This window comes from Saimiri boliviensis, chromosome 5 (assembly GCF_048565385.1).
Source record: "Saimiri boliviensis isolate mSaiBol1 chromosome 5, mSaiBol1.pri, whole genome shotgun sequence".
Classification (NCBI taxonomy): Eukaryota; Metazoa; Chordata; class Mammalia; order Primates; family Cebidae; genus Saimiri; species Saimiri boliviensis.
The window spans coordinates 51,928,626-51,953,463 of record NC_133453.1 but is presented as its reverse complement, the minus strand read 5'-3'; the positions used below and the strand labels follow the sequence as shown (position 1 = coordinate 51,953,463).

At 34.4% G+C, this 24,838-nt stretch overlaps 1 protein-coding gene across 13 annotated transcripts in view; it reads left to right on the top strand.

The window, feature by feature from the left end:
• Nucleotides 1-24,838, top strand: part of GULP1 (GULP PTB domain containing engulfment adaptor 1) — a 286,180-nt gene that overhangs the window by 217,033 nt on the left and 44,309 nt on the right. For all 13 annotated transcript variants that reach the window (XM_003940837.4, XM_010351580.3, XM_074399371.1 and 10 more), the window contains 2 exons: nt 8,610-8,681; nt 14,677-14,775. In XM_003940837.4, the coding sequence (XP_003940886.1) occupies nt 8,610-8,681; nt 14,677-14,775 (171 nt within the window). The remainder of the gene's footprint in view (nt 1-8,609; nt 8,682-14,676; nt 14,776-24,838) is intronic.

The window sequence follows — 24,838 nt, the reverse complement described above, 5'->3', positions numbered from 1 at the left end:
ATATGCTATAGGAAATTAACTCCTGTTTACATCAGTTAGCCTGTGGTAAAATTGGTTTTTTATGTCCTTTGGCTAAAAACTGAAGTTTCAAAGAACCTATTGATGCCATTAAGTGGAGACTTATTGTACAGAAAAAAAGGATAAACAAAACCCTGAACACTTTAAGGAAGAAAAAATGCAGGAACAATTATCACTTGCCAGAGAATACATAACTTCTTTTCTTTTGCTCTTTGAAAAATAGCATGCTGAATCTAATTGTATGAAGCAAAATAGTATAAAACATTACGCTCTTTGTTAATTTGTTTTGTTTTCTCATATGGAGGAATTAAGACATCAAGTTGCAAAACATAAAGATGAGTATTTTTACACAACTTTAAATAATGTTGAATATACCAGTGTCTCTTTTTTTTTTTTTTTTTTTTTTAGACGGAGTTTCGCTCTTGTTACCCAGGCTGGAGTGCAATGGTTCAATCTCGGCTCACCGCAACCTCCGCCTCCTGGGTTCAGGCAATTCTCCTGCCTCAGCCTCCTGAGTAGCTGGGATTACAGGCACGAGCTACCACGCCCAGCTAATTTTTTTGTATTTTTAGTAGAGACGGGGTTTCACCATGTTGGCCAGGATGGTCTCGATCTCTTGACCTCGTGATCCACCCACCTCGGCCTCCCAAAGTGCTGGGATTACAGGCTTGAGCCACCGCGCCCGGCCCCCCAGTGTCTCATTTTTAAGAGACTGTTGATTAAATATTTCTGTATTTCTTTTTTAGGTAAATAGTAAAAGAAAATAAACTTTTTGAGATTAGCTTTTTATATTTAGCAAAATTTCCTTTTGATTTATCTAACTTGTTCTGTTTATCAATAATTCATTTATTTCCATTTTAGAAGTATTCCACAGTATAGGTGTACCATTGTTTGTTTAAGCATTCACTCATTGCAGGACAATTAGGTTGCTTCTGACTGAGCTACTACAAAGAGCTACTATGACCATCATTACAGGACATTTGCTTGAACGTTAGTGTTCATTTCTCTGAAGTAAATACTCAAGAGTGCAGTTGCTGCATCTTATGGTAAGTCCCTGTCTAGTTTGAAAGGAAACTACCAAAAAAATTCTTTTCAGATTGGCTATACCACTTTACATTACCACCAGCAGTGACATCCTGTAGTTTTATTTGCTAGATCTAGCAACCCTATTTAGGAGCACTGATGTCTTGCTTGCATGATTTCCCCTGCCAATTTCTTGAACAGTCATCTTATTCCCCTTTGCAGCATTATTCTCTTCCATCTCCCTCTGAAATATGGCAGCTACACAAGGATCCATAATTCTTGCACTCTTTTCAATCTCTCAGCCTTTCATTGTGACCTAAGTGCCAGGATATCCCTAATCCACATGTTCTCTTCATAAATCTTCCCCAGGATCCAGCATTGTATACTCATTTGTTGACTCTGGTATCTCTAGTGAACACGTCAGAGTCATGTTAACCTCGATATGCTTGAGTGTATGTTTCATTTCTTCCTTGCATCTTATTAATATGTCACCTTTTTAGAAAGAACTGATGACTCTATCTTAAATATTACCCACAATCTGCCCAGTTCATCTGTGTGATTAAAATATAATATGTGTGTCTGTGATCTAGACATAAACAGAGACAATGGATATAGACACACACACAGACACAGACACACACAGACAGACACACACACACACACACACACACACTCATTAGGATAAACTCCATGAATACAGGGACATTTTTATCTGATCTATGCCTGGCACTTAGTAAATGCTAGACTGATAGTAAATACTCAAAAATATTTTAGGGAATAAATGAACATATGCAAAATTAACATGTTATCATCTGGGGGCTTAATTTCATTTTGATTTTATCAAAATAGTCTATGTTAATTTAAGATAGTCAAATATTTCCCGAAGATTTATAATAAAAAACTAAAAACCAAAATCTTCTCTAGCTCTTCTCCTAAGTCCCACTCATGGAAGCAACTGCATCCTGCTTTCCTGTCTTTTGTCATTTTGTTCTGTGCTGGATAAACTGTTGTACTGCTGTGCTTTTATTTGTCATATTTGTAGTGGCCATCAACACCCTCCTGACATCTCTGCCCTGTTTCCTGGGCTCATTACTCTCTCTGTTTTATTTTAGTTCCTTCTTTTCTTACTGAGAACTGGGACATGGCAGGGCCATTTTTTGAGCCTTTGCACATCTCAGTATGAATTTTTCTTTCCTCATATCCTGGAAACTTGGTTCAAAATGATCATTTCCTTCAGAATTAAAGTTATTTTTTTCCTTTACTACTGATGTGAAGAAGTCTGATGTCATTCATATTCCTGGGTTTCATTTTGTTTTATTTTTTTGTTGTTTGTTTCTCTCTGGAATCTTTTATGATCTTTTTAAAAAAATCTCTAATATTTTGATGATAAGCCTATTTGTGCTCATATATTTGTTTTCACTCATTAATATGGTATAACATTGAGTTTCTTTTTCTTTTTTTTTTTTTTTTTTTTTTTGTTTTTTTTTTTTTGAGACAGGGTCTCGCTCTTGTTTACCCAGGCTGGAGTGCAATGGCGCGATCTCGGCTCACCGCAACCTCCGCCTCCTGGGTTCAGGCAATTCTCCCGCCTCAGCCTCCTGAGTTGCTGGGATTACAGGCATGCGCCACCACGCCCAGCTAATTTTTTGTATTTTTAGTAGAGACGGGGTTTCACCATGTTGACCAGGATGGTCTCGATCTCTTGACCTCGTGATCCACCCACCTCCGCCTCCCAAAGTGCTGGGATTACAGGCTTGAGCCACCGCGCCCGGCAACATTGAGTTTCTTAATCTGAAAATTCATACTTTTGTTCTGGGAAAGTGGTCGATAGCATTCTTTCTTTTAGTTTTTCCTCTTCTTTATTTCTAGGACTCTATTTGGTTTAATGTTGGCTTTCCTAAAACAGGTTCTCGCCTTTAGGCATGCGTCAGAATCACCTGTAGATGTTAAAATGATCGCTGGGCCTCATTCCTAGTTTCTGATTGAGTAGAATTTGTATTTTTGACAGTTTCCCAGTTATGGCAGTTGATGCTACCAGTCCTGGGACCAAATTCCTAAAAACACTATTCCACACCAATTCTCCAACTGTTCTATTTTGTGTCTTCTTTTAAATATCTGGCTTTTGTACTTTCTGTTTCCTTTCCATGGCCTGCGATTCCCCAAATATCCACCTTTCTGATTGTTTTACATTTCACCTTATCTGTGACATCTCCTCTCAACATCGTATTTAAGACGGTATAACACAGAAAACAGACAGACACAATCACACACTCTGACTTCCACCCTTCATTCCTGCTATCTCTCTGGAGTACTTCTAAAGTACCTTATAATTCACTTATTCCTATTAATATTGTTTGGCTCACCCACTACGTTGTAAGTTCCATTAGGGTAGGGAAATGTTTTTTCAGTGCATTTAATAAACATTAACATTATGTATTTTAATTAACAGATAACATTATATGTTTTTATTTCATATGATACATTGTAGAATGGTTAAATCTTGCTAATTAACAAATGTATTACCTCTCTGCTATATCCTTAGCTCCTAAAATACGACCTGAAAAACAGTAAGCATTTAATAATTACTTCTTGTAATTTTTTCCAACTTTGTCTTTTAGTATTATTATTTTTAATTGCCTGAGTCATGTTTTTAAGTGTCAACTCTCTTTCGTTCTATATGCACTACTTTTTCTAGCATGTTGTTTTTATTATGAATGCAGTATATTTATATTGATTGTAGAGTATTAGCCATCTTTTTTCTTCTTGCCTTTCCTCTACTTTTCATGTGAGAGACTTTTCTCTAATATAGTCACATATTTGCTGTGTTTTGATGTTTGAGACTGAGTCACTCAAAAGCCAACTGGCTGCTCTGTGTATTTGAGCAGGGCTTGTCATCCACTGACTGATCAGGTGACCCACCTATTTCACTTGGAAGTTTTAACTATCAGCATAGGTTGTCTTGTTTTTCTTGGGCTGTTTTCTCCAGGGAAAAATTATTTTGCTTGGAGACTTATAAGATTAGCAGCTAGTATCCTGAGAGCCAAGCTGAGAAAGGAGTCTACGGGTCTTTCAATTCTGCATGTGGACTTCTGCTTAGTATCTTTGTCAGTTCGGTGCCTCACTTCTGCTCCCAGCCATGCCTAGCATTTTGCAGCCTAGAGCTCCCAAGCCTAATTCTTCAGCTAGTTAACAACTCTTCTGTTGGAATAGGGTATATTAATTCTCTGGTCAGGGCATTATTCCATTTTTTGTTTCATCCTCCAGGAATCAGGCAGAGTGGAAAAGATAAAAATCAAAGTTTGTTTCCTCTGTATGAGCCTTTCGATGGCACTTAGGACAGTGATTTATGGGTTTATACACCAGACTATATGTCCCTGGAACATAAGCATGTAAGTCTTTACCCAGTGTCTTAGGCAAGTGTTTCCCAGAACTAGACCCCAAGGCAAAAGATTTAAGTGCATATGATTTATTAAGGGAGTACTCCCCCAAAAAATCAGTAAATGACTAGGAACAGCAGAGCCGTCAAGAAGAAGAAATGAAGGAAGAATACATATCAGCTGAAGCCTCAGCATTAGCCTAATTCCATGGTAAACTCTGCATCATAACATTATACTTAGTGCTTACCTAACCTCCAAACAAAGAAGCCAAGTCAGTCGTTGGCTAAAGAGTGTGATGATGGGCGGTGTGAGTATGGGGGATAAAAAAAAAAAAAACTCCCATATGCTTCTAGCTCTCAATACTGGCAAGGTGACTTTGACTTCATTGCCCAAAGGGAATACTCTGGAGGTCTTGAGTGTGAATCATTACCAGCAAAGCATGTGGAAGCTGGAAGGTGAATGTCTGAGTTGATAAAGTGGATCCCAGGAGAACTGAGCAGGCACCAGCTGTGTCCACTAAACCCTAGTATCTTCCCCTCACAATAATTTGATAAAGGAATGGCAATCCCTCATAAACACCTTGCAGTTTAAAGAGATTTCCTTTTTTTCATCACTTATTGCAATTGCTCTTCAGAATGATTTTATAAGGAGAGAACACCATTATTATCCTTATCTTTAAAAAGAGTAAGACAAGGCAGAAATTGGGGGACTTTTCTAACATCTTCAGCCTCTAAATTTAGAGTTTGTTCTAGCATGCTACTTTATATCTAAGAGTTTTATAAATATTTTAAATAGGCATAAGAAATGCATTTAAATATGAATTATTTAATCTGTGTATCATGATATTTTATAATTTAAAAAATACAAAATGTATTATAAGGAATAAACTATTTTTTAGTTTTAAAATGATTGTCATATAGGTTTTTTAATATTGCATAAGAAAAAGTTGGGTTAAATAGCAAACTCCATATTAAGATATATTTTAATTTAATTCCCATCATTACTCAAGGCTTCTCCCAGTGTTGCATTACTCAAAGGATTTAATTAAAGCGAGTGTGAAAGAAACATGTTAAAAGGTTCCTGGGAGCGCAGTGAGAGGTTTATTCATTTTGAACATACTTGGAGTTCTTCCATACTTTTCCCCTATGGCTTTATTTGCATATAATGCTTTTGACTCATGACATTTCTGCTGAAGTATGAATATTCCTCCAGAAATATTGCCAGTAACACTTACAGTCTATTATTGACCCTGCCTTCTTCTAGTTCAAGAATTACTTACGTATAAAGGATCCGCCTTTGCTTCTCTGCTCCTGCTAATCCTAGACCACCCACTAATCATGAATCCCTCAGTGATATGATAAATTCAGATAAGTTGAGAACAGTTTACCCCAGGGATGTATTCAGAACTAAATAGCTACTATTATGTTAAATTCCCTTCAGTTATTTGAACTCTTCTGACTTTCTGGATGATCTGATGTGGTGCTTTTCAAACTTGGTGGCACATTAATATCACTTAGGGAGTTTTAAAATATATAGATGTTGTCCTGATTCTGCCCTAGACTAGTCAAATCAGACTTGCGGGCATTGGTAAGTTTCCAGCTTCCAGTGTGATTCATTATCTCTCTCTTTTAATTGAGACGGGATCTCATTGCGTTGCTCAGGCTGGCTTCAAACTCTGGGCTTGAACAGATCTCTTGCCTCAAACACCTGAGTAGCTGGAACTAACTATTGCCTGTAGGTTTTCTAACCACTGCACCTGGCTAAAGTGCCCCCTGTGATTCCGTCATGCAATCAAGGTTGAAAACACTCATCCAAAACTGGAGAAATGTGACAGGGCCATTGGTGTCAGGAATAGATGTGGCTGTCTGCCAATCTTGGTAGCAGGATTTCATTTCCTTTTCAGCTTAAAATTTCTCATTCGCTTTGGTCTTTTATGCATGCCTGGTCAACCAACAACTTGAGGTCACAGTGGGGCAAACTGAAAGCCTGTTGATATCTTATCCAAGGCCTGTTAGTTTGGTATAGTTCAAGCATATTAGAAAAAGGAACTGTTGGCTGGGTGTGGTGGCTCAGGCCTCTAATCCCAGCACTTTGTGAGACTGAGGCAGGCAGATCACGAGGTCAGATCAAGACCATCCTGGCCAACATGGTGAAATCCTGTCTCTATTAAAAATACAGAAATTAGTTGGGTGTGGTGGCGCATGCCTATAATCCCAGCTACTAGGGAGATAGAGGCAGGAGAATCACTTGAACCAATGAGTTGGAAGTTGCAGTTGAAAGGAGATTGTACCACAGCAATCCAGCCTGGCAACAGAGAAAAATGCCCGTCTCCAAAAAAAAAAAAAAAAAAAAAAAAGAAAAAGGAACTGTTGTACCTTACAGAATCTGAAAAGTGAAACTTCTCCTTTCCTCAGTACAGTAGTGCTTTACTCTCTATCCTCCATGAGTTAATCAGAAATGAAATAGCAGTTATAGCCTGTATTTTCAGTTCACCTTGGTACCTACCTTCCGCTATCCACATGGCCTGTTAACTGTTTGTAACCCTGTTCATTGGACTTCAGTACAAGGAGTCACTTGCAATGCTTCTAGAAATATAATTCCCTTACCCTACCTCTAAAGATTCTGATTTATTTGACAAAGGAACATGTATTTTTTTTTTATTTTAACCAGCTCCCTAGGTAATTCTCATGCCAGTTGTGCAGAAAGCTGATTTAGAAAATCAAAACTCTAATTTCTTTAATGGCTGTTTTTTTGTTGTTGTTGTTCAAAAATGAAGGAAGGAATAAGAGATAGTATGACTTTACTATTTTTTCCCTTCTATTCTGTAAGTTAATAAATGAAAAAGATTCCGCTTATGGTATCTTTACGTAAAGTTTACAAACACATATTGACACCTATGTCCATACATAGGAGAAATGATTAATTCATGAATCTCTTGGTCTTACAATTGGTGGTATGTTACAAGAGCAAAAAAAAAAAAAAGGGCTTTGGAAAATTACATATACTTCATGAATTTAATGTTGATTTGCTCTGTCTATAGCAATGTTTTCTAAAATAAAACCTCTATATTTCAGTTCTACTTGGTATTGTACATTTAATGATGTTAGACTTCTGTTTAGGAGGTATTATGTCTCTCCAAGGTAGAGATTTCATTACAGTGTGATAATTATTATGAAACTTTTTTCAGTTTATGTATTGGTCAGGTTTTAACTAAACACACTTACTGTATTAGTCTGTTCTCATGCTGCTAATACCTGAGGCATACCTGAGACTGACTAATTTATTAAAAAAAAAAAAAAAAAAAAAGAGGTTTAATTGACTCACAGTTCCACAGGGCTGGGGAGGCCTCAGCAAACTTACAATCATGGTAGAAGATGAAGGAAGAGCAAAGTCATGTCTTTCATGGCAGCAGGCAAGAGAACTTATGTAGGGGAACTTCCCTTTATAAAACCATCAGATCTCCTACTATCATAAGAACAGCCTGGGAAAGACCCACCCTTGTGATTCAATTACTTCCCATCAGGTTCCTCCCATAACACATGGAATTATAGGAGCTACAATTCAAGATGAGATTTGCTGGGGACACAGCCAAACCGTATCACCTACTGACTACCTTCAGGGTTATTTAAAACAGTAAAATTGTAGATCATGTATGTTTTATTTCTTTAGTCTACCTATAGCTTTACTTATTTGTATATATTGGCTATTAAAAGACACTTGTATTTTAAATTCTACATGTTAGATGAGTCTCATAAGTGGAAAACAAAGAAAAATATTTACTTGAAATTATGAACTGTGAAATATACTATTGATATTAAATATAGTAACAAAATACAATTACATGCTTTGAAGGAAAAATAATTTTTAATTACTTAATAAGTTTACTAAATGTTAACTGTTGAGATCAACATTGTTCCCTTGGGCCTAATAAAATAACTTTAGTTTTCTTTCCAGTAAAAATCTTCAAGTAAAATATTTAGAAAAAAAAGTTTTAAAAAAAAATCTTTGATTAACAGGAAGTATAAATTATAAAGTAGTATAGTTATATTTTCATATAATCTAAATAATATTTATATTTAATATATGAGTTTACATTATATTAAACCATTCTATTATGCACTCTTACAGTTTAACATGATTCAGTGATATATAATGCAGTAAAGCCTGTGACTCACAAATGACCCTTTTCAGTTTCTTGGCAGTACAGAAGTGGAACAGCCAAAAGGAACAGAAGTTGTGAGAGATGCTGTAAGGAAACTAAAGGTAGGGAAAGCCCTTTAAATAAATTACAAGTGTATTGACTCTGTCATGTTGTCAGTAGATTGATGGAGATCAAAGCATGCATAGTTTTATCACAGACATAGCTTCGTTCTATTAAAAATGAACTATTGAGCAAATGTGATCATATCAAGAAAACATTTTTAATGATAAGTATGTATAAAAATTGTTTTTAAAATATGGCATCTTGTTCATATTTTTCTAAGATATAATATGTCATTTAAAAAATTATATATATATATATATATATATATATATATATATACATTTTTTTTTGAGACGGAGTATTGCTCTTGTCACCCAGGCTGGAGTGCAATGGTGCAATCTTGCCTCACTGAAACCTCCTTCTCCCAGGTTCAAGTGGTTCTCCTTCCTCAACCTCCAGAGTAGCTGGGATTACAGGCACCTGCTACCATGCTTGGCTGATTTTTGTATTTTTAGTAGAGACGGGGTTTCATCATGTTGGCCGGGTTGGTCTTAAACTCCTGACATCAGCTGATCCACATACGTCGGCCTCCCAAAGTGCTGGGATTACAGGCATGAGTCACTGCGCCTGGCCTAAAAATAATATTTTATGGCAGTGTGCCTTCAGTGTTGATGTTTAGTAGCTTGCCTTTACTTTGCTTGGATAATGTGAACTTATGTCCCAAATCAAAAGCTGGTAATGGTATAACAACTATCTTTAAAAGCTGGGATATATCTACCAGTTAAAGATGTGGAGTTAGTGTTGACTCCAGGTAGAATTTTGCAGTGACAATGTATATTAAAGATGTCCTAATCAACAAATCCAGGAAGAACTAGCAATGTCCCTAAGTAGCCATGGCGGAACAGGTGAGACTGAGAGAAGAGAAGGACATTTAATAAGCAGCCCCACATATCCTAGTCAACAAGTATCCTGAGAAAATATTACATAAGATGCCACATAGTGTTTTTCTAATTGTTCCACATCTCAAAGGACATTGTTGTCACTGAGACTTGAAAATTTATAAACCTCCTTCAACAGAATTCTCAGCTTTATCGTATAAGAAAATATACATACCACTACTTATTTCTTTTACACAATTAATGTTATTCTCTATAGTTGCTCTCACATTTTTGGGGAAACAACCCTTCTCTAACTTTATTTGGTTTAGGAACCATCCAGTTATTCTAAAGGAGGGTTAGACCTCTGATTCTGCCAGGCAAGCCAGAGACATTAAATGCTTTTACTTTGCTTTGAGAATGTCATATCTGGTGGAATCTACTCTGTGTTTAAATTGAGAAATAATTGAATTGGTGTGGCTTCTATTCTGGGTAAAAAAATAAAGGTTAATAATACTTTATTCATCTTATTTTATATGAGAATATTTTACTAATCCTTTTAAGTAAATATACTAAACTCCCAAGATAATATCACTGCATTTGGGAAAAAAGTGGATTGGCCAACTATTTATTTTCACCATTCATTAGGTAATAATTAAGATTTGCCTTTATTGGTCAACGTTTTTAATCATTCTAAAAGAGGATTTAAAAGGACTCGAAGTTTATGGACAATATTAGAATAGGATTCTTTTTAAATGCTTTCAAAATGTTGCAAATTCTGGGCATGAATCCAACGTCACTACAATCAGAATGTTTTATGAAAGAACAATGCTATTTACACATAGTATTTCTTTATGCCTAGAGGTTCTTTATTCAGTCAACCCAAATCAAAAACCAAAAAGATTCCATCGAATAATGAATAGATCAAATGTAAAGATAAATTTGAAATCAAATGCTTTCTAAACTAGGTCTAGTTTACATATGTTTTTGCAGGATTTTATATGTATTTCTATCGAGTTTCATGTTTAGAAATGTACTCTGTTAATAAAAGAATGTGACTTACAATAAGATAAAAAATTATGTAGTATAGTTTAAAAATGCACACTGAGTTTATAGTAGCTATCGTTTCTCAAATGTCTTCCAAAATAGGTGTATATTTAATAAGCAATCTTTCCTGTGCTGATTGAAAATATTTTCTATATCAGGAAAGTATACCTAAGGGTAATGATATATACACTAATTAAAATAAATAAAACAATGCTTTTTAATCTATTTTTTTTTTAATTTCTTTGTGCCAAGGGTCAGAAGCTACAATTCAAAGTATACCAAGAATATTTTTTATGTGTCAGGCCTGGCTCTTTCTAAATTTTGGTGTTATGCAGAAATGGCCAGTAGGTGGTGGTGTGGCTCTACTAAAAAAAGAAAAATAAGAATCTTGTTCATTTATCATAGCACACATCTTCATTTTAATTTCCTGCTTATGTTTCTTAAACATATGAACTCTGACTGCTTTTTAAAAAAAATCTATATAATTCAGTATGTGATTTTATTTACCATATAAGGTAACATTGTATTTATATTTACTCCTTTTTCAGCTAATGTAATAGCTTCTGACATTAAAAATGAATTTAAAATTTAAGAATAAAAGCTAATGGAAAAATTAAAGAATTTTTAATAATAGGTTTTTTATGTTTCTGTGTTTAATGATGCCTGCTTAAATTTTCAAAAAAATTTAAAACTTTGATATTTTATGTTCTATCTCAGTCATTTTATAGAGAATTTACAGTTTATAAATTTTTAAATAAATACAGCAGTTTTTATAAGTACTGATCTTTTAGGGTTCAGATACTCAGATACTATATTTATCATAGCATGTTCTTTTACTTCATAATCATGTTCAACAGTTTCTATTTCTTAATCATGTTTTAGCCTGAGATTTAAGAAAATACCAAGTTTTCTAAAATACAGTAATTTTAAACCCTTTCAATGTCTATGTATTGAATAGTATTGTTATTTGAATTAATTTTATTTTTAATAGTGATTTATATATTTTTATTAATACAACTAATACAAATGTTGGGGACTCAATGTATTTCATTTCATTTTTTAAAAAGTCCTCTGAGAAATGGATAGAAATTGTATGATGATAATATTGAAGCCCAGTTGTGCTCCCTTTAAATTTTCCTTAACAGTTCCATTTATCAGTGGTATATATTTAATGAAATGCTTTATGTATTTCAAGTATTACTCCATCCTTCCCCATCATTTTATGATGAAAAAGGCTTGATTTTATTTGTTTGTTGTATCCAGTCATTCTCCAAAATGCTTATGCATCACTACCTTTGAATAATTTTTATTGGATTATTATATTCAAGTCTTAATGGCAGATCACTTTATCCATCTAGCTCTACCAAGAAGTAAATTCACTGAAGCGGACATTGAAAGAAATTTGTGAAAAAGACTCTTTTCAAGCATTACTGTTAAAATAGCAAATAGGGAGAAAATAGAATATAATCTTATGAAGATTGATCAGCATATCTTCGTAAGATTAATTAGAAATATTAGGAAAGCAAGAGGTCTATAAGTAGGAAATGGCACTTAGAGGGGAGCACCCAAACTATAGGTTACAGTTAGCTTAAGTTTTAGAAAAAAAGGCAGGAAGGAGAATATTAAGCTGAGCAAAATACAGATTGAATGAATATAATCTTAGACCTGAGAGTTGTGTAATGTATGTTCAAAAATCAAGGCCAATAGCCAGCATGAACCTTGATATGCATGAAAGTAGAACTGGGAATTTTCTGTTCTAAATGCAGAAAATACGTTGTATAAAAGAAAAAGATTATTTAGTGAATATTTGCAAATCTAGTTAATAGGACTAATTTCTACAAACCCATTTTATGACCAAGGTACATAGCTTATCTGGGACTTACATTTCCCATCTTTGAAATAAGAAGATGCGATTGCATGAATCTGAAGGTATTTTGAGCACAATTACTTCATCCTGTTATGAAGCAGACAGAAAAGTTTCAGAAAACCTAGATAAGAAATACTGTGCTTATTTTTATTTTTCTTTCTCTCATTCTCTTCTTCTTTCCCCTCTCCTTTTCTTCCTCCTCACTCCCTTCTTACCTCTTTTTCTACTTCACCCCGTACTTCCTTCCTTCTTTAGTTCTTCCATTTTTACTTCCATTCTCAATAGATAAGTTTAATAATAGTGGTTGTTTTGTGGTAGACATTTTAGCGGGGGAAATTGAAAAGGTTGCACAGTTCTTGTCAGAGATCACAGGAATATAGTTGAGTCTGGATGTGGAAGGAGCTTCGGAAGCCATGCTTAGTCTGTTTCTGGAAAACAGCAGTACCTAGGAAACAAGCTGAGAGTACCTCTGCAGCCGACCGTGGGAGTTGCTTTATCCAGATGCATTCGCGTAGGTGGAGAGCAGCTGACTTATTTTGTAAGCCTTCCTATCTGAAAACCTTCAAATTGCTTAACTATGCTAATTTAAAGAAATTATGAAGGAAAAATAAAATTGATTCACATTCTTTGGAAGAGAGCTGAGATAATTTTTAAAGATCTACACTCAGGCAGAATACATTTCTTAAAGATAAAAAAGAAAATTAACTGGCAATTTCTTAAAGACAAAAAAGAAAATTATCTGGCACAAGTTAGTTGTATCATGTGTAGCAATAAGACTGCTGTACACCAAAAATAGCAATCTAACTTCACAGAGCAAGACAGACAGCAACCTGAAAATTTATACCACCCAAAATGGAATAAAACAAATGGTACCCCTTGGGATAGGAAGGCAGACACTTAAAGGCATTCATGTATGTATTTATTATAGTATTCTCTGTGGCCGTGCAAAGCCATGAAAAGAGAAACAGACTTTTAATCACTCTGTGCTCCAGGATGGAGCTATACCACGTGTATTCACATCTGCCCTAAATTACAGTGAAATACACAGTGCAAGTAACTATGACATACAAGAGGACTGACATGCTGTCTTGCATTACATGTCATCAATTTTGAGTCAAGTTAGGATGATCTGTATCCTTAGAGGAAAAAAGGTACACTAGGAAATAACTTTTTGAAGCCCTAGAAGAGGGGCGAGAAATTCTTTCTTCTGTTAGTTTTCTTTCCATTTCTTAAAAAGTTGGATGGTTGGGATGGTCGCAGAGGAGAGAAGGAATGTAGGGAGAGAGTAAAATTGCCAAATAAAGTCAAGATGCCCAGTAACCGTTGAATTTCATACAAATATTTTTTAGTATAAATATGTTCCAAATATTGCATGGGATATATGTATGCTAAATAGAATATATATATATATATATATATATATATGTTGTGTTTGTGCCTGTATTTTAAAATTAAAGTTTTTAAAAATAGTATTAATTGTTTAACATTCGAGTTTAACGGGGCTCCTGAAATTTCCCCCCACTAAGTTAAGGAACGCTAGGAGAGAAACAGACATTCCATCTGCTAAGCACATGAGTATTCTGATTTTCTTTTTGATTTTATAACGGAACTGAACAAGCATTTACATACACCTGCTAACTCAGTGAGAAAGTACGATATATTCTGCTACAAAAGTTTTGAAAAAAGTTGTGCTTTCAAGATATTCACAATATTTATAGTTCTAGACTGAGTCTAGTTCTATACCTGAGTCTTTTAGCTGCGATAATTACTTCAATTTTTCACTTCAGTTTGGATATGGTAATCAACTTCTTTTTGTTTATTGATGTGGTTGGATAGAATCTTGTTTCAAACTAGGTAAATATCTAGAAATGGCAAAGAGGGCTTATTTAATAGCTGATGAACTGCAAATTCTCTGAAGATAATAAAAACAAAAGATTCACAGAAAAACAAACTGATCTCTGCATATCTTCCCTCAAAGTATTTTGAGTTTTCTCAATTGTCTGGTATGAATACATTTTTGTAAATACCATGAAAGAAGTGCATTAAAAACCATAATTTTAAAAACTTGCTAAAAATCAGTGTGAATTATAATAGCTGATTGCTATGATTTTTAAATATTTTGAGACTATCTTTATAGAATGCTTAATGATTGGCAAACATTCACTTAAAGTCTGAAATTGAATATGAACTCCAAATGTATATTTATTTGTGTTCATTATTTATAGAAATAGAATTGTAGTTTTGTGAATAATTTTTCATTTGCAGTTTGCAAGACATATCAAGAAATCCGAAGGCCAGAAAATTCCTAAAGTGGAGTTGCAAATATCAATTTATGGAGTAAAAATTCTAGAACCCAAAACAAAGGTAAGGCTTATTTTTGAATGCTAGAGACATTCTAATCTTTAATTAATTGCAGTTATATTTCTATTTTCACAAATATTTAAAATTTTTTGCAACCCTGAACTGTTTAGTTCTGAGTTAAGGACAATATGAAACTATAGGATTTTTAGAAGTGCAAACAACTTTTGGAATTTCATTTTAAGTGATCTGTTCTTCAGCTTGTTTGGGATATAATATTAATAATTTATGCTAAGTATATTTAACAGTGTTTGGACTTGTATTTGGGAATTTTTTTTCAGGAGATGTGAAAGAAATGCATACAGTGTGGTTCACTGAGTATGAAAGAAGATAAAAGCTGTGTGTTGCTTATTAAAAGATTCTGCATTGACTTTTATTCCTGTAGATGTAATCAGTGTGTATTAGTTTTCTAGGGTGGCTATAGCAAAATACCACGAACTGGGTAGCTTAAACAGCAGAAATTATTTTCTCCTAGTTGTGGAGGCTGGAGTTCTAAGATCGAGATGCCAGCAGGGTTGGTTTCCTCTGTGGCCTTTCTCCCTGGCTTGCAGAGGGCTGCCCTCTTGCTGCCTGTTCATAGGGTCATCAAACTGTGCACGCATTTATCTGGTGTCTCTTTGTATGTCCAGTAAGGACACCCATCAAATTGGATAGGAATCATACTCACAGCCCCATTTTAACTTAATTACCTTTTTAAGGGCCTTTTCTCCTGTTCAGAGAAAAACTAGACTAGTTAAATTTAGCAGACTTTATTTGAAGAGATAATGATTCACGAATGAGGCAGCACTCGAAACGAGAAGTTGTTCAGAAAGCTTTGCCCAGCAGCAGTAACATGGAGCTTTTTACAGGATGAACTCAGAAATCAAAGTGATGACTCACCGGATTGGCTACAGCAAGGCATCTACCTTCTATGGCCATGGTATGATGAGCTGGCTGCCTGTAATTGGCTGCAACTTAGCTGTGAATTATACTTCTAAATTAGTGTTCAGCTTATTTACATACTAGTCAGGTTGCTGTTTGTTATTTAGGAACTCAAAGTACAGAGACAACCCAGGTGAATGGCCTCAATCTTACTTAATTTAGCACTCCAACTACAGTCTCATTCTGAAGTGCTGGGGATTAGAGCTTCAATATGTGAATTTTGGGGAATACAATTCAGCCCATAACCCAGTGTAAACTTAAGTTTCTTGTGTTTAAGGGCCTCAGACCCTTCAAAGCAAATAAAATATTTAAAAATATAATCTGTTCTGGATTCAAATTAATTAACATGTACTTGTTTTGAAGTAAAGTGTTTCCTTCCGAAAGTCCTATGTTGATGTCCTAACCCTTAATGTGACTACATTTGAAGAAAAGTCCTTCAAAGAAGTAACTCAGGTTAAATGAAACCTTAAGGGTGGGGCCCTCATCCAGTATGACTGGTATCCTTACAAAAAGAGGAAGAGACACCAGGGATACGTACACACAGAGTAAGGCCCACATGAAGACACAGAGTGAAGGCAGCAATCTGCAAGCCAAAGTGAAAGGTTCCAGAGAAACCAAACCTACCAACATCTTGATCTTGGGCTACTAACCTGCAGAACTATGAGAAAAGAAATTCCTGTTGGATAAGCCACCCAGTCTGTAGTATTTTGTTATGTCAGGCCTAGTAAACAAAAACAGTACTTTATTCACAATGCCTCAGCATTATTATTTAGTAATTTTGATAAGACTATATTAGTCCATTTGGAAAAATTAATATTTAACTATTTTATAAATACGTATTGTCAAAGCATTCTTCTAACACTAGCATACATATTGACAAATTAATTCAGATCAATGGCATACCTTCAGCTTTCCATATGAAAAAACAATGGCTTTCCTTCAAACTGTTCAAGACAGGAATTTAAGTCTTCTCACAATTATCCTGTCTAAACTTCTCTATTATTCACCATCAATATTCAATAACAAAGAAATTTAGTTACAACTAAAATAACTACTGCTGAGGTGCTAAAACAGAAGAATCAAATGGTGAAAAGATAGTAGAGAGTTGATTCAAGCAAAAATGGGATATACGCAGTTTGCTAGGAAACAAGGCAACTGAAAGCAAGGTATGAATGAGACAAATTCATTAGGCAGTTAGCAGTTACAAAAAGAACAAGAGCCCAAGGAAGCAATAAATTACAGAACGACAATGCAATCAAACTGTAGCAACCAAATGTGGTCTTACATGTCATAAAAAAGAAAAATAATCCTATTCCTCTATCTTCTTTCAAAAATTAAAAGATACATAGTGGCAAATGTGCAGCAAGGATAGCATATTTGTAGGGCCATGCTTATGTTGAAAGTTTTTTTCTAAACCATATAAATTAGGTAGCTGTTTTGCAGTGTGTGTACATGTTTGTGTGTGTATGTGTAATTAATTGTCCTTATTTTCAATTTCTTATCTGATGGTTTGAGGCTTGTAACAGCACACATTGAAATTTGTAAAGCTGATAATATACTTTATGTGCCATTCTCATATGTTCTTCTTATTTTTTATTTGAGTCTACCTATGGTGTAGTCTAAACTCTAAAAATTTCACCACATTCATGTATCATAATTTACTAAATCATTCTTTTGTTACTGAACATATGGAATGCTTCAAGTTTTTCATTAGTTGATAATTATGTTTTAATATTTACAAAATACAAACACGATTAAATGGAATATGTAGAGAAAACTTCTTTGGGTTTAGAATTCGTAAGTTAATAATGACATGTCATTAGAAATGCATAAAATGCGAATTGATTAAAACACTACAAGATAACTACCACTAACTACCACTACAAGATGGCTACCACCTATGTTTATAGGGTATATGTGTATGTAAAGAGAGACAACAATGGATCATGTAATGCAAATGTGGCACCTTGTTACCAGTTGGCTAGGTGAAGCCTATATGGGTATGCATTGCAACTTTTTCTATTATTTCCTGTGTGATTTCATCTGATCTTTTAAATGTAACTATTTATTCCAATGAAAGATATGTGAATTGGCTGGGTGTGGTGGCTTACACCTGTAATCCCAGCACTTTGGGAGGCCAATGCTGGTGAATCACAAGGTCGGAGTGTTCAAAACCAGCCTGACCAACATGGTGAAACCCTGTGTCTACTAAAAATACAAAACAACAACAACAATAACAACAAAAGTAGCTGGGCATGGTAGCAGACACCTGTAATCCCAGCTACTGGGGAGACTGAGGCAGGATAATCACTTGAACCCAGGAAGCAGAGGTTGTAGTGAGCCGAGATCAAGCCACTGCACTCCAGTCTGGGCGATGGTGTGAGACTCTGTCTCAAAAAAAAAAAAAAAAAAAAAAAGAAAGAAAAGAAAGATAGGTGAATAGCTCTTTTAAAGACTTAATCAACAAGTTAGGATATCATATCCATTTGCTTTTTCTTCCTTGGCTCCCTGACCACTTGAAGAAACCTCCCTTTATGAATTCCAATTGACCAATAACTTATGGTTTGTTAGGTTACTTCTTATACCTGCTCTCCTGATCACTGGTTATTTACCCGGACTAAGGATATTTTTTTTTTCAATAACTTTAAATATTTGTAAATATAAAGACAGAAATACGAAACTTCTTTTTTTTTTTTTTTTTTTTTTTTTGCATAGCATATGATACTGTAGAGTGAGGAAAAACCAAAGTGAATAGAGTCAAAAATTAAGCTGGGCTTAGAAAAGATCTGTGGTACAGCAATAGTGCAGAATAGAGAAGCCTGTGGGATTAAAACTGCACACCTACAGCTGTCTGATTTTTGACAAAGTCAACAAAAACAACAAATGGGGAAATGATTATTCAATAATTGGTGCTGGGATAGCTGGCTAGCCACATGCAGGAGATTGAAACTGGATCTTACCTTGCACCGTATACAAAAATTAACTCAAGATGGATTAAATATTTAAACATAAAACCTTAAAGTATAAGAATCCTGGAAGAAAACCTAGGAAACACCATTCTGGACATTGGCCTTGGGAAAGAATGACTTAGTCTTCAAAGGCAATTGCAACAAAAACAAAAGTTGACAAGTGGGAGCTTCTGCACAGCAAAAGAAACTATCAGCAGAATAAACAGACACCATACAGAATGGGATAAAATATTTGCGAACTATACATTTAACAAACATCTAATATCCAGAAGTTATAAGGGACTTAAGCAATTGAACAAGCAAGAAATGATAATAACCCTATTAAAATGTGGGCAGAAAACAGGAACAGATCCTTCTCAAAAGAAAAACAAGCAGCCATCAAACAAACAAACAAACAAAAAAATGTTCCATACCACTAATCAAAGAAATTAAAATCAAAACCACAATGAGATACAATCATCACCATACAGAGTAACTGTTATTCAAAAGTTAAAAAAATAACAGATGCTGGTGAAGTTGTGAAGAAAAGGGAATGAATATACACTGTTGAGGGGGTTGTAAATTAGTTCAACCACTGTGGTGAGCAGTTGATTACTCAAATAACTTAAAACAGTTCCCATTTTCCAGTAACCTTATTACTGGGTGTATGTTCTTGGTATATATCCAAAAGAAAAACAAATATTTACATCAAAAAGGCGTACACTCTTTTTCTTTGCAGCACTTTTCAAAATAGCAAAAATATGGAATCAACCTAGATACCTCTCAATGGTGGATTGGTTAAAGAAAATGTGGTACACATACGTCATTGGAACACTGTGCAGTCATAGAGAAGAATGAAATCAAGTCCTTTTGCAGCAACATGGATGCATCGGGAGGCCGTTATCCTAAATGAATTAATGCAGAAACAGAAAACCGTATACCATATGTTCTTGGTTTTAAGTGGGTACTTATATTGGGTACTCATCAACATAATAATGCAACAGTGAATTATGAGGGCTACCAGAAGGAGAAGAAGGGAAGGGAGGGGACATGGGTTTAAAAACAAACTATTACATACTATGCTTAGTACCTCAGTGATGGGATTATATGTATCCAAAACCTCAGCATCATGCAGTATAACCTAGTAACAAACCTTAGTATGCACTCCCTGAATCTAAAATAAGTTTAAAACAGTCTGTTTGGTGACAAAAAAAAAAAAAAAAAAAAAAAAGGTAGTAAGAAAGTAGACAATTCTCACCTACTATTTTTATTGTTGGAAAATCATATTTTCAGGTTTCTACCAATAAGTTTGTCAGATGACAACCTATCAATTATATGATTCTGTTTCTTAAGCTTTTAATATCAAATCTACATGCTTCACCCAACCTAAGCCTCCTTTACAAAATATCAGTGAGGTGGGCTTAAAATCAACAAGATTAGCCAGTAGACTTCATTATCCTATATTGGATTATCAAAATTAATAAAGTCAATGCTTTTCTTTCCTGTCCACAAATCTCAATTTCCTATCAAGACTTTAATATTTAATAATTAATTGATGTTAATTAACATTAAATTGGTAACAAACTATTTAATATTATTATTTAATATTTAAATTAATAATAGTAAATTACTAGTTAATATTAAAGATTAATTTCTATTGTTTCTGTTATTTCTGCTCTTTTTGTTTGTTTTTTAGTAATTTCAGTTTTCATTTTAGATTTAAGAGTTACATGTGCAGATTTGTTACCTGGGTATATTGCATCATGCTGAGGTTTGGGATCTGAATGATTCCATCACCCAGACAGTGAGCACAGTACCCAATAGTTAGTTTTTCAACCCTTAACACCCTCTTTGTCATCCCTCTATAAATTTCCAGTGTCTATTATTGCCATTATTATGTCCACAAGTACCCAATGTTTTTCATTTTAAGTGAGAACATGCAGTATTTGTTTTTCTGTTTCTGCATTAATTCATTTAGGATAATGGCCTCTAGCAGTATCCATTTGCTGCAAAGGACATGATTTTGTTCTTGTGGATGCATAGTATTCTGTGATATATATGTACCACATTTTCTTTGTCCAGTCTACTGTTGATGGGCACCTTGGTTGATTCTATGTCTTTGCCATTATGAATAGTACTGCAATGAATATGTGAGTGTATGTGTCTTTTTGGTAGAAAGATGTGTCTTTTTTTGGATATAGGTCAAGTATGTATACCCAGCAACAAGTTTGCTGGAAAACGGTAACTGTATTAAGTTCCTTGGGAAATCTCCAAACTTCTCTCCACAGCGGCTGAACTAAATTGTATTCCCACCAATAGTGTCTAAGCATTCCCTTTTTATCATACCCTCACCAGCATGTTGTTTTTGACTTTTTAATAATAGCTATTCTGATTGGTGTGAGATTGTATCTCATTGTGGTTTTGATATGAATTTCTTTGATGATAAGTGATGCAGAGCATTTTTTCATGTTTGTTGCCTGTTTGTCTTCTCTAGAGAAGGGTCTGTTCTTTTGCCCTCTTTTTAATAGGGTTATTTGTTTTTTGCTTGTTTAATTGTTTAAGTTTCTTATAGATTAGGGTATGAGACATTTGTTGGATACATAGCTTGCAAATATTTTCTCTCATTCAGTTAAGGTGTCTGTTTACTCTGTTTGATAATTTTTTTTTTTTTTTTTTTTTTTTTTTTTTTTTTTTTTTGCTGTGCAGAAGCTCTTTAATTAGGTTCTGCTTGTCTACTTTTGTTTTTGTTACAATTGCTTTTGGGAACTTAGACAAAAATTCCTTGCAAAGCTGATGTCAAGAAGGGCATTTACATTCTTTTCTTCTAGGATTTTTATAGTTTGAGGTACTACATTATTTAATCCATCTTGAGTTAATTTCTATACATGGTAAAAGGTAGGGGTCCAGTTTCATTCTTCTGCATATAGCTAGCTAGCTATCCCAGCACCATTTGTTGAATTAGGGAGTCTTCTCCCCATGGTTTATTTTTGTTGACCTTGTCAAAGATCAGATGACTGTAGATGTGTGGCTTTCTTTCTGAATTCTCTATTCTTTGCCATTGGTCTATGTGTCTGTTTTTGTATCAGTACCATGCTGTTTGAGTTACTATATAGCCTTATAGTACAGTCTGAAGTCAGGTATTGTGATGCCTCCAGTTTTGCTCTTTTTGGTTAAAACTGTCCTGGCTATGCATCCTCTTTTTTGGTTTCATATGCAGTTTAGAATTTTTAAAAATTCTAATTCCCTGAAAAATGACATTAATCATTTGACAGAAATAGCACTGAATCTGTAGATTGTTTGGGCAATATGGTCATTGTAACAGTATTAATTCTTCCAATTCGTGAGCATGGAATATTTTTCCATTTGTTTCTGTCATCTTTGATTTTTTTCGGCAGTGTTTTGCAGTTCTTCTTGTAGAAATCTTTCACTTCCTTGGTTAGATGTATTGCTAGGTATTTTATTTTTTTGTTGACTATTGTAAATGAGGTTGCAGTCTTGATTTGTCTCTTAGCTTTAATGTTATTGGTATACAGAAATGCTACTGATTTTTGTATATTGATTTTATATCTTGAAATTTTACTGCAGTTTACTATCAGTTGCAGGAGCCTCTTGGTGGAATCTTTAGGATCTTCTAAATATAAAGTCATATGATCAGTTAAGAGAAATGACTTGACTTCTTATTTTACTATTTTGAAGTCTTCTCTTTTTTCTTATTGCCTAATTTCTCTGGCTAGGACTTTGAGTACTATGTGGAATAGGAGTGGTGAGAATGAGCATCCTTGTCTGGTTTCAGTTTTCAAGGGGAATGTTCCAGCTTTTGCTGGTTCAGTGTGATGTTGGCTGTGTGTTTGTCATAGGTGATTGTTACTATTTTTAAGTATGTTCCTTTAATGGCTAGTTTGTACAGGGATTTTATCATGAAGGAATGCTGATTTTTTTTTGAAGGCTTTATCCACTTCTGTTGATATGATCATATGGTTTTTGTTCTTAATTCTGTTTTTATGCTGAATTGTATTTATTGATTTGCATATGTTGAACCAACCTCGCATTCCAGGAATGAAGGCTTCTTGATTGTGGTTAATTAATTTTTAAATGTATTGTGGAATTCAGCTTGCAAGTATACTGCTGAGAATTTTTGCATCTATGTACGTTGGCCTATAGTTTTCTTTTTTCACTGTGTCTTTCCCATGTTTTTGGTATCAGAATTATGCTGGTTTCATTGAATGAGTTAGAGAGAAGTTCCTCTGCCTCAGTTTTTTGGGAATAGTTTCAGTAGAATTGGTACCAACTCTTCTTTGCTGGTCTAGTAGAATTTGGCTCTGAGTCCATCTGCTCTGGGGCTTGGTTTGGTTGGTAAATTTGTTACTACTGATTCGATTTCAGAATTTGATATTGTTCTGTTCAGGATTTCAATTTCTTGCTGATTAAATGTTGGAAGGTTATGTGTTTCTAGGAATTTATCAATTTCCTCTAGATTTTCTAGTTTGTGAGCTTCAAAGTGTTTGTAATCGTCTCTGAGGATTTTTTTGTATTTCTGTGGGATCAGCTGTAACATCACCTTTGTTGTTGTTGTTGTTATGTTTTGTTTTGAGATAGAGTCTCACTACAGTGCCCAGGCTGGAGTGCAATGGCAAGATCTCGGCTCACCGCAGCTTCTTCCTCCCAAGTTCAAGCGATTCTCCTGCCTCAGCCTCTTGAGTAGATAGGATTACAGGCACACACCATCATGCTCAGCTAATTTTTGTTATTTTTAGTAGAGGCAGGGTTTTATCATGTTTGCTAGGCTGGTCTTGAACTCCTGACCTTGGCTGAACTGCCTGCCTCAGCCTCCCAAAGTGTTGGGATTACAGACATGAGCCACCATGCATGGCCCCTTTGTTGTTTCTCATTGTACTTATTTAGCTCTTCTCCCTTTTTGTCTTTGTTTTTATGTAGCTAGTGGTCTAGTGATCTTGTCGATCTTTTCAAATAACCAACTTTTGGGTTTGTTTATTGTTTTTATGGATTATTTTTTTAATCTCGGTTTCGTTCAGTTCCACTCAGATTTTAGTTATTTATTCTGCTAGCTTTGGAGTTAATTGATTTTTGTTCTTCTAATTCCTCTAGGTGTGATATTAGATTGATTAACTGATGATCTTTCTAAATTTCTGAGGTATGCATTTAGCACTAATAGCTAATTTTTAAGAGCTTGAATTCTCTTCCCAGAAGTGAGTTTTTAAAATTCTTAATGGAAAAGAAGCATCTGTATTTTAATTCCTACCAAACCTGGAGAGTAATCTTGGAGTTTTAAAATCCTTGAGATGTTTTATATATTCAATTATATTGTATATTACTATAGAAAAACTATTTACCTTATGTTACATATAATATAGAGTATATGACTATGTACCCATATATATAAAGTACCATTTCTTGAATGCATTAAAAATGTAGGAAATCTAAAAAAGGGATTTATAAGCTCTGCTGAGCACCAGTGTCCCCAAGACATTTCTAAGAATGACAATCTCTCTCTCTCTCTCTCTCTCTCTCTCTCTCTGTGTGTGTGTGTGTGTGTGTGTGTGTGTGTGTCTGTGTTTAGTGATAAAGAGAGAAAAAGAGACAGTCCTCAGTTCTTGGATACAACCTAGTCATAGACATTCACAGACATGCATTTAGGAGCTACTCTTCAAGGACACATACATAAGTGAAACAGAAACAAATCCATATTTCATTTTAGATATATGTTGATATTTAGAAAAAAACAATTAAATGTGATACTTCTAAAATAAATTTATTTATAGTTAAACATACATGTCTAAGACAGGATTTTTAAATGTATTATTAACTAACATAGACTGTCTTTATACAGAATAGAATCTTTATTTTTCTTTTTTACTTGGATGATTGAAAGTGAAAAATGAAAATGAAATAAATGCAATCTCAATAACAATTGGCTCCTGTATCTTTCTTTCTGTGTCCTTTCCCTTTCTGCTTTTCTCACTTGTTCTCCAAATGAAGATTATAGTGTGCTAGAAACAGGTGGTGTAGATAGATCAATTGGGGATAAAATAATCTACTGATATTTTTGTTCCAACTCCAATAAAATATCATTAATATTAAAGCCTATGTGTTTTTTATTATGATTATTATGTTCCTGGGTCTCTTTATCTTCACCAAAAAGTATTGCTACATTTCAAATTCATAATGATTTGTCACAATAA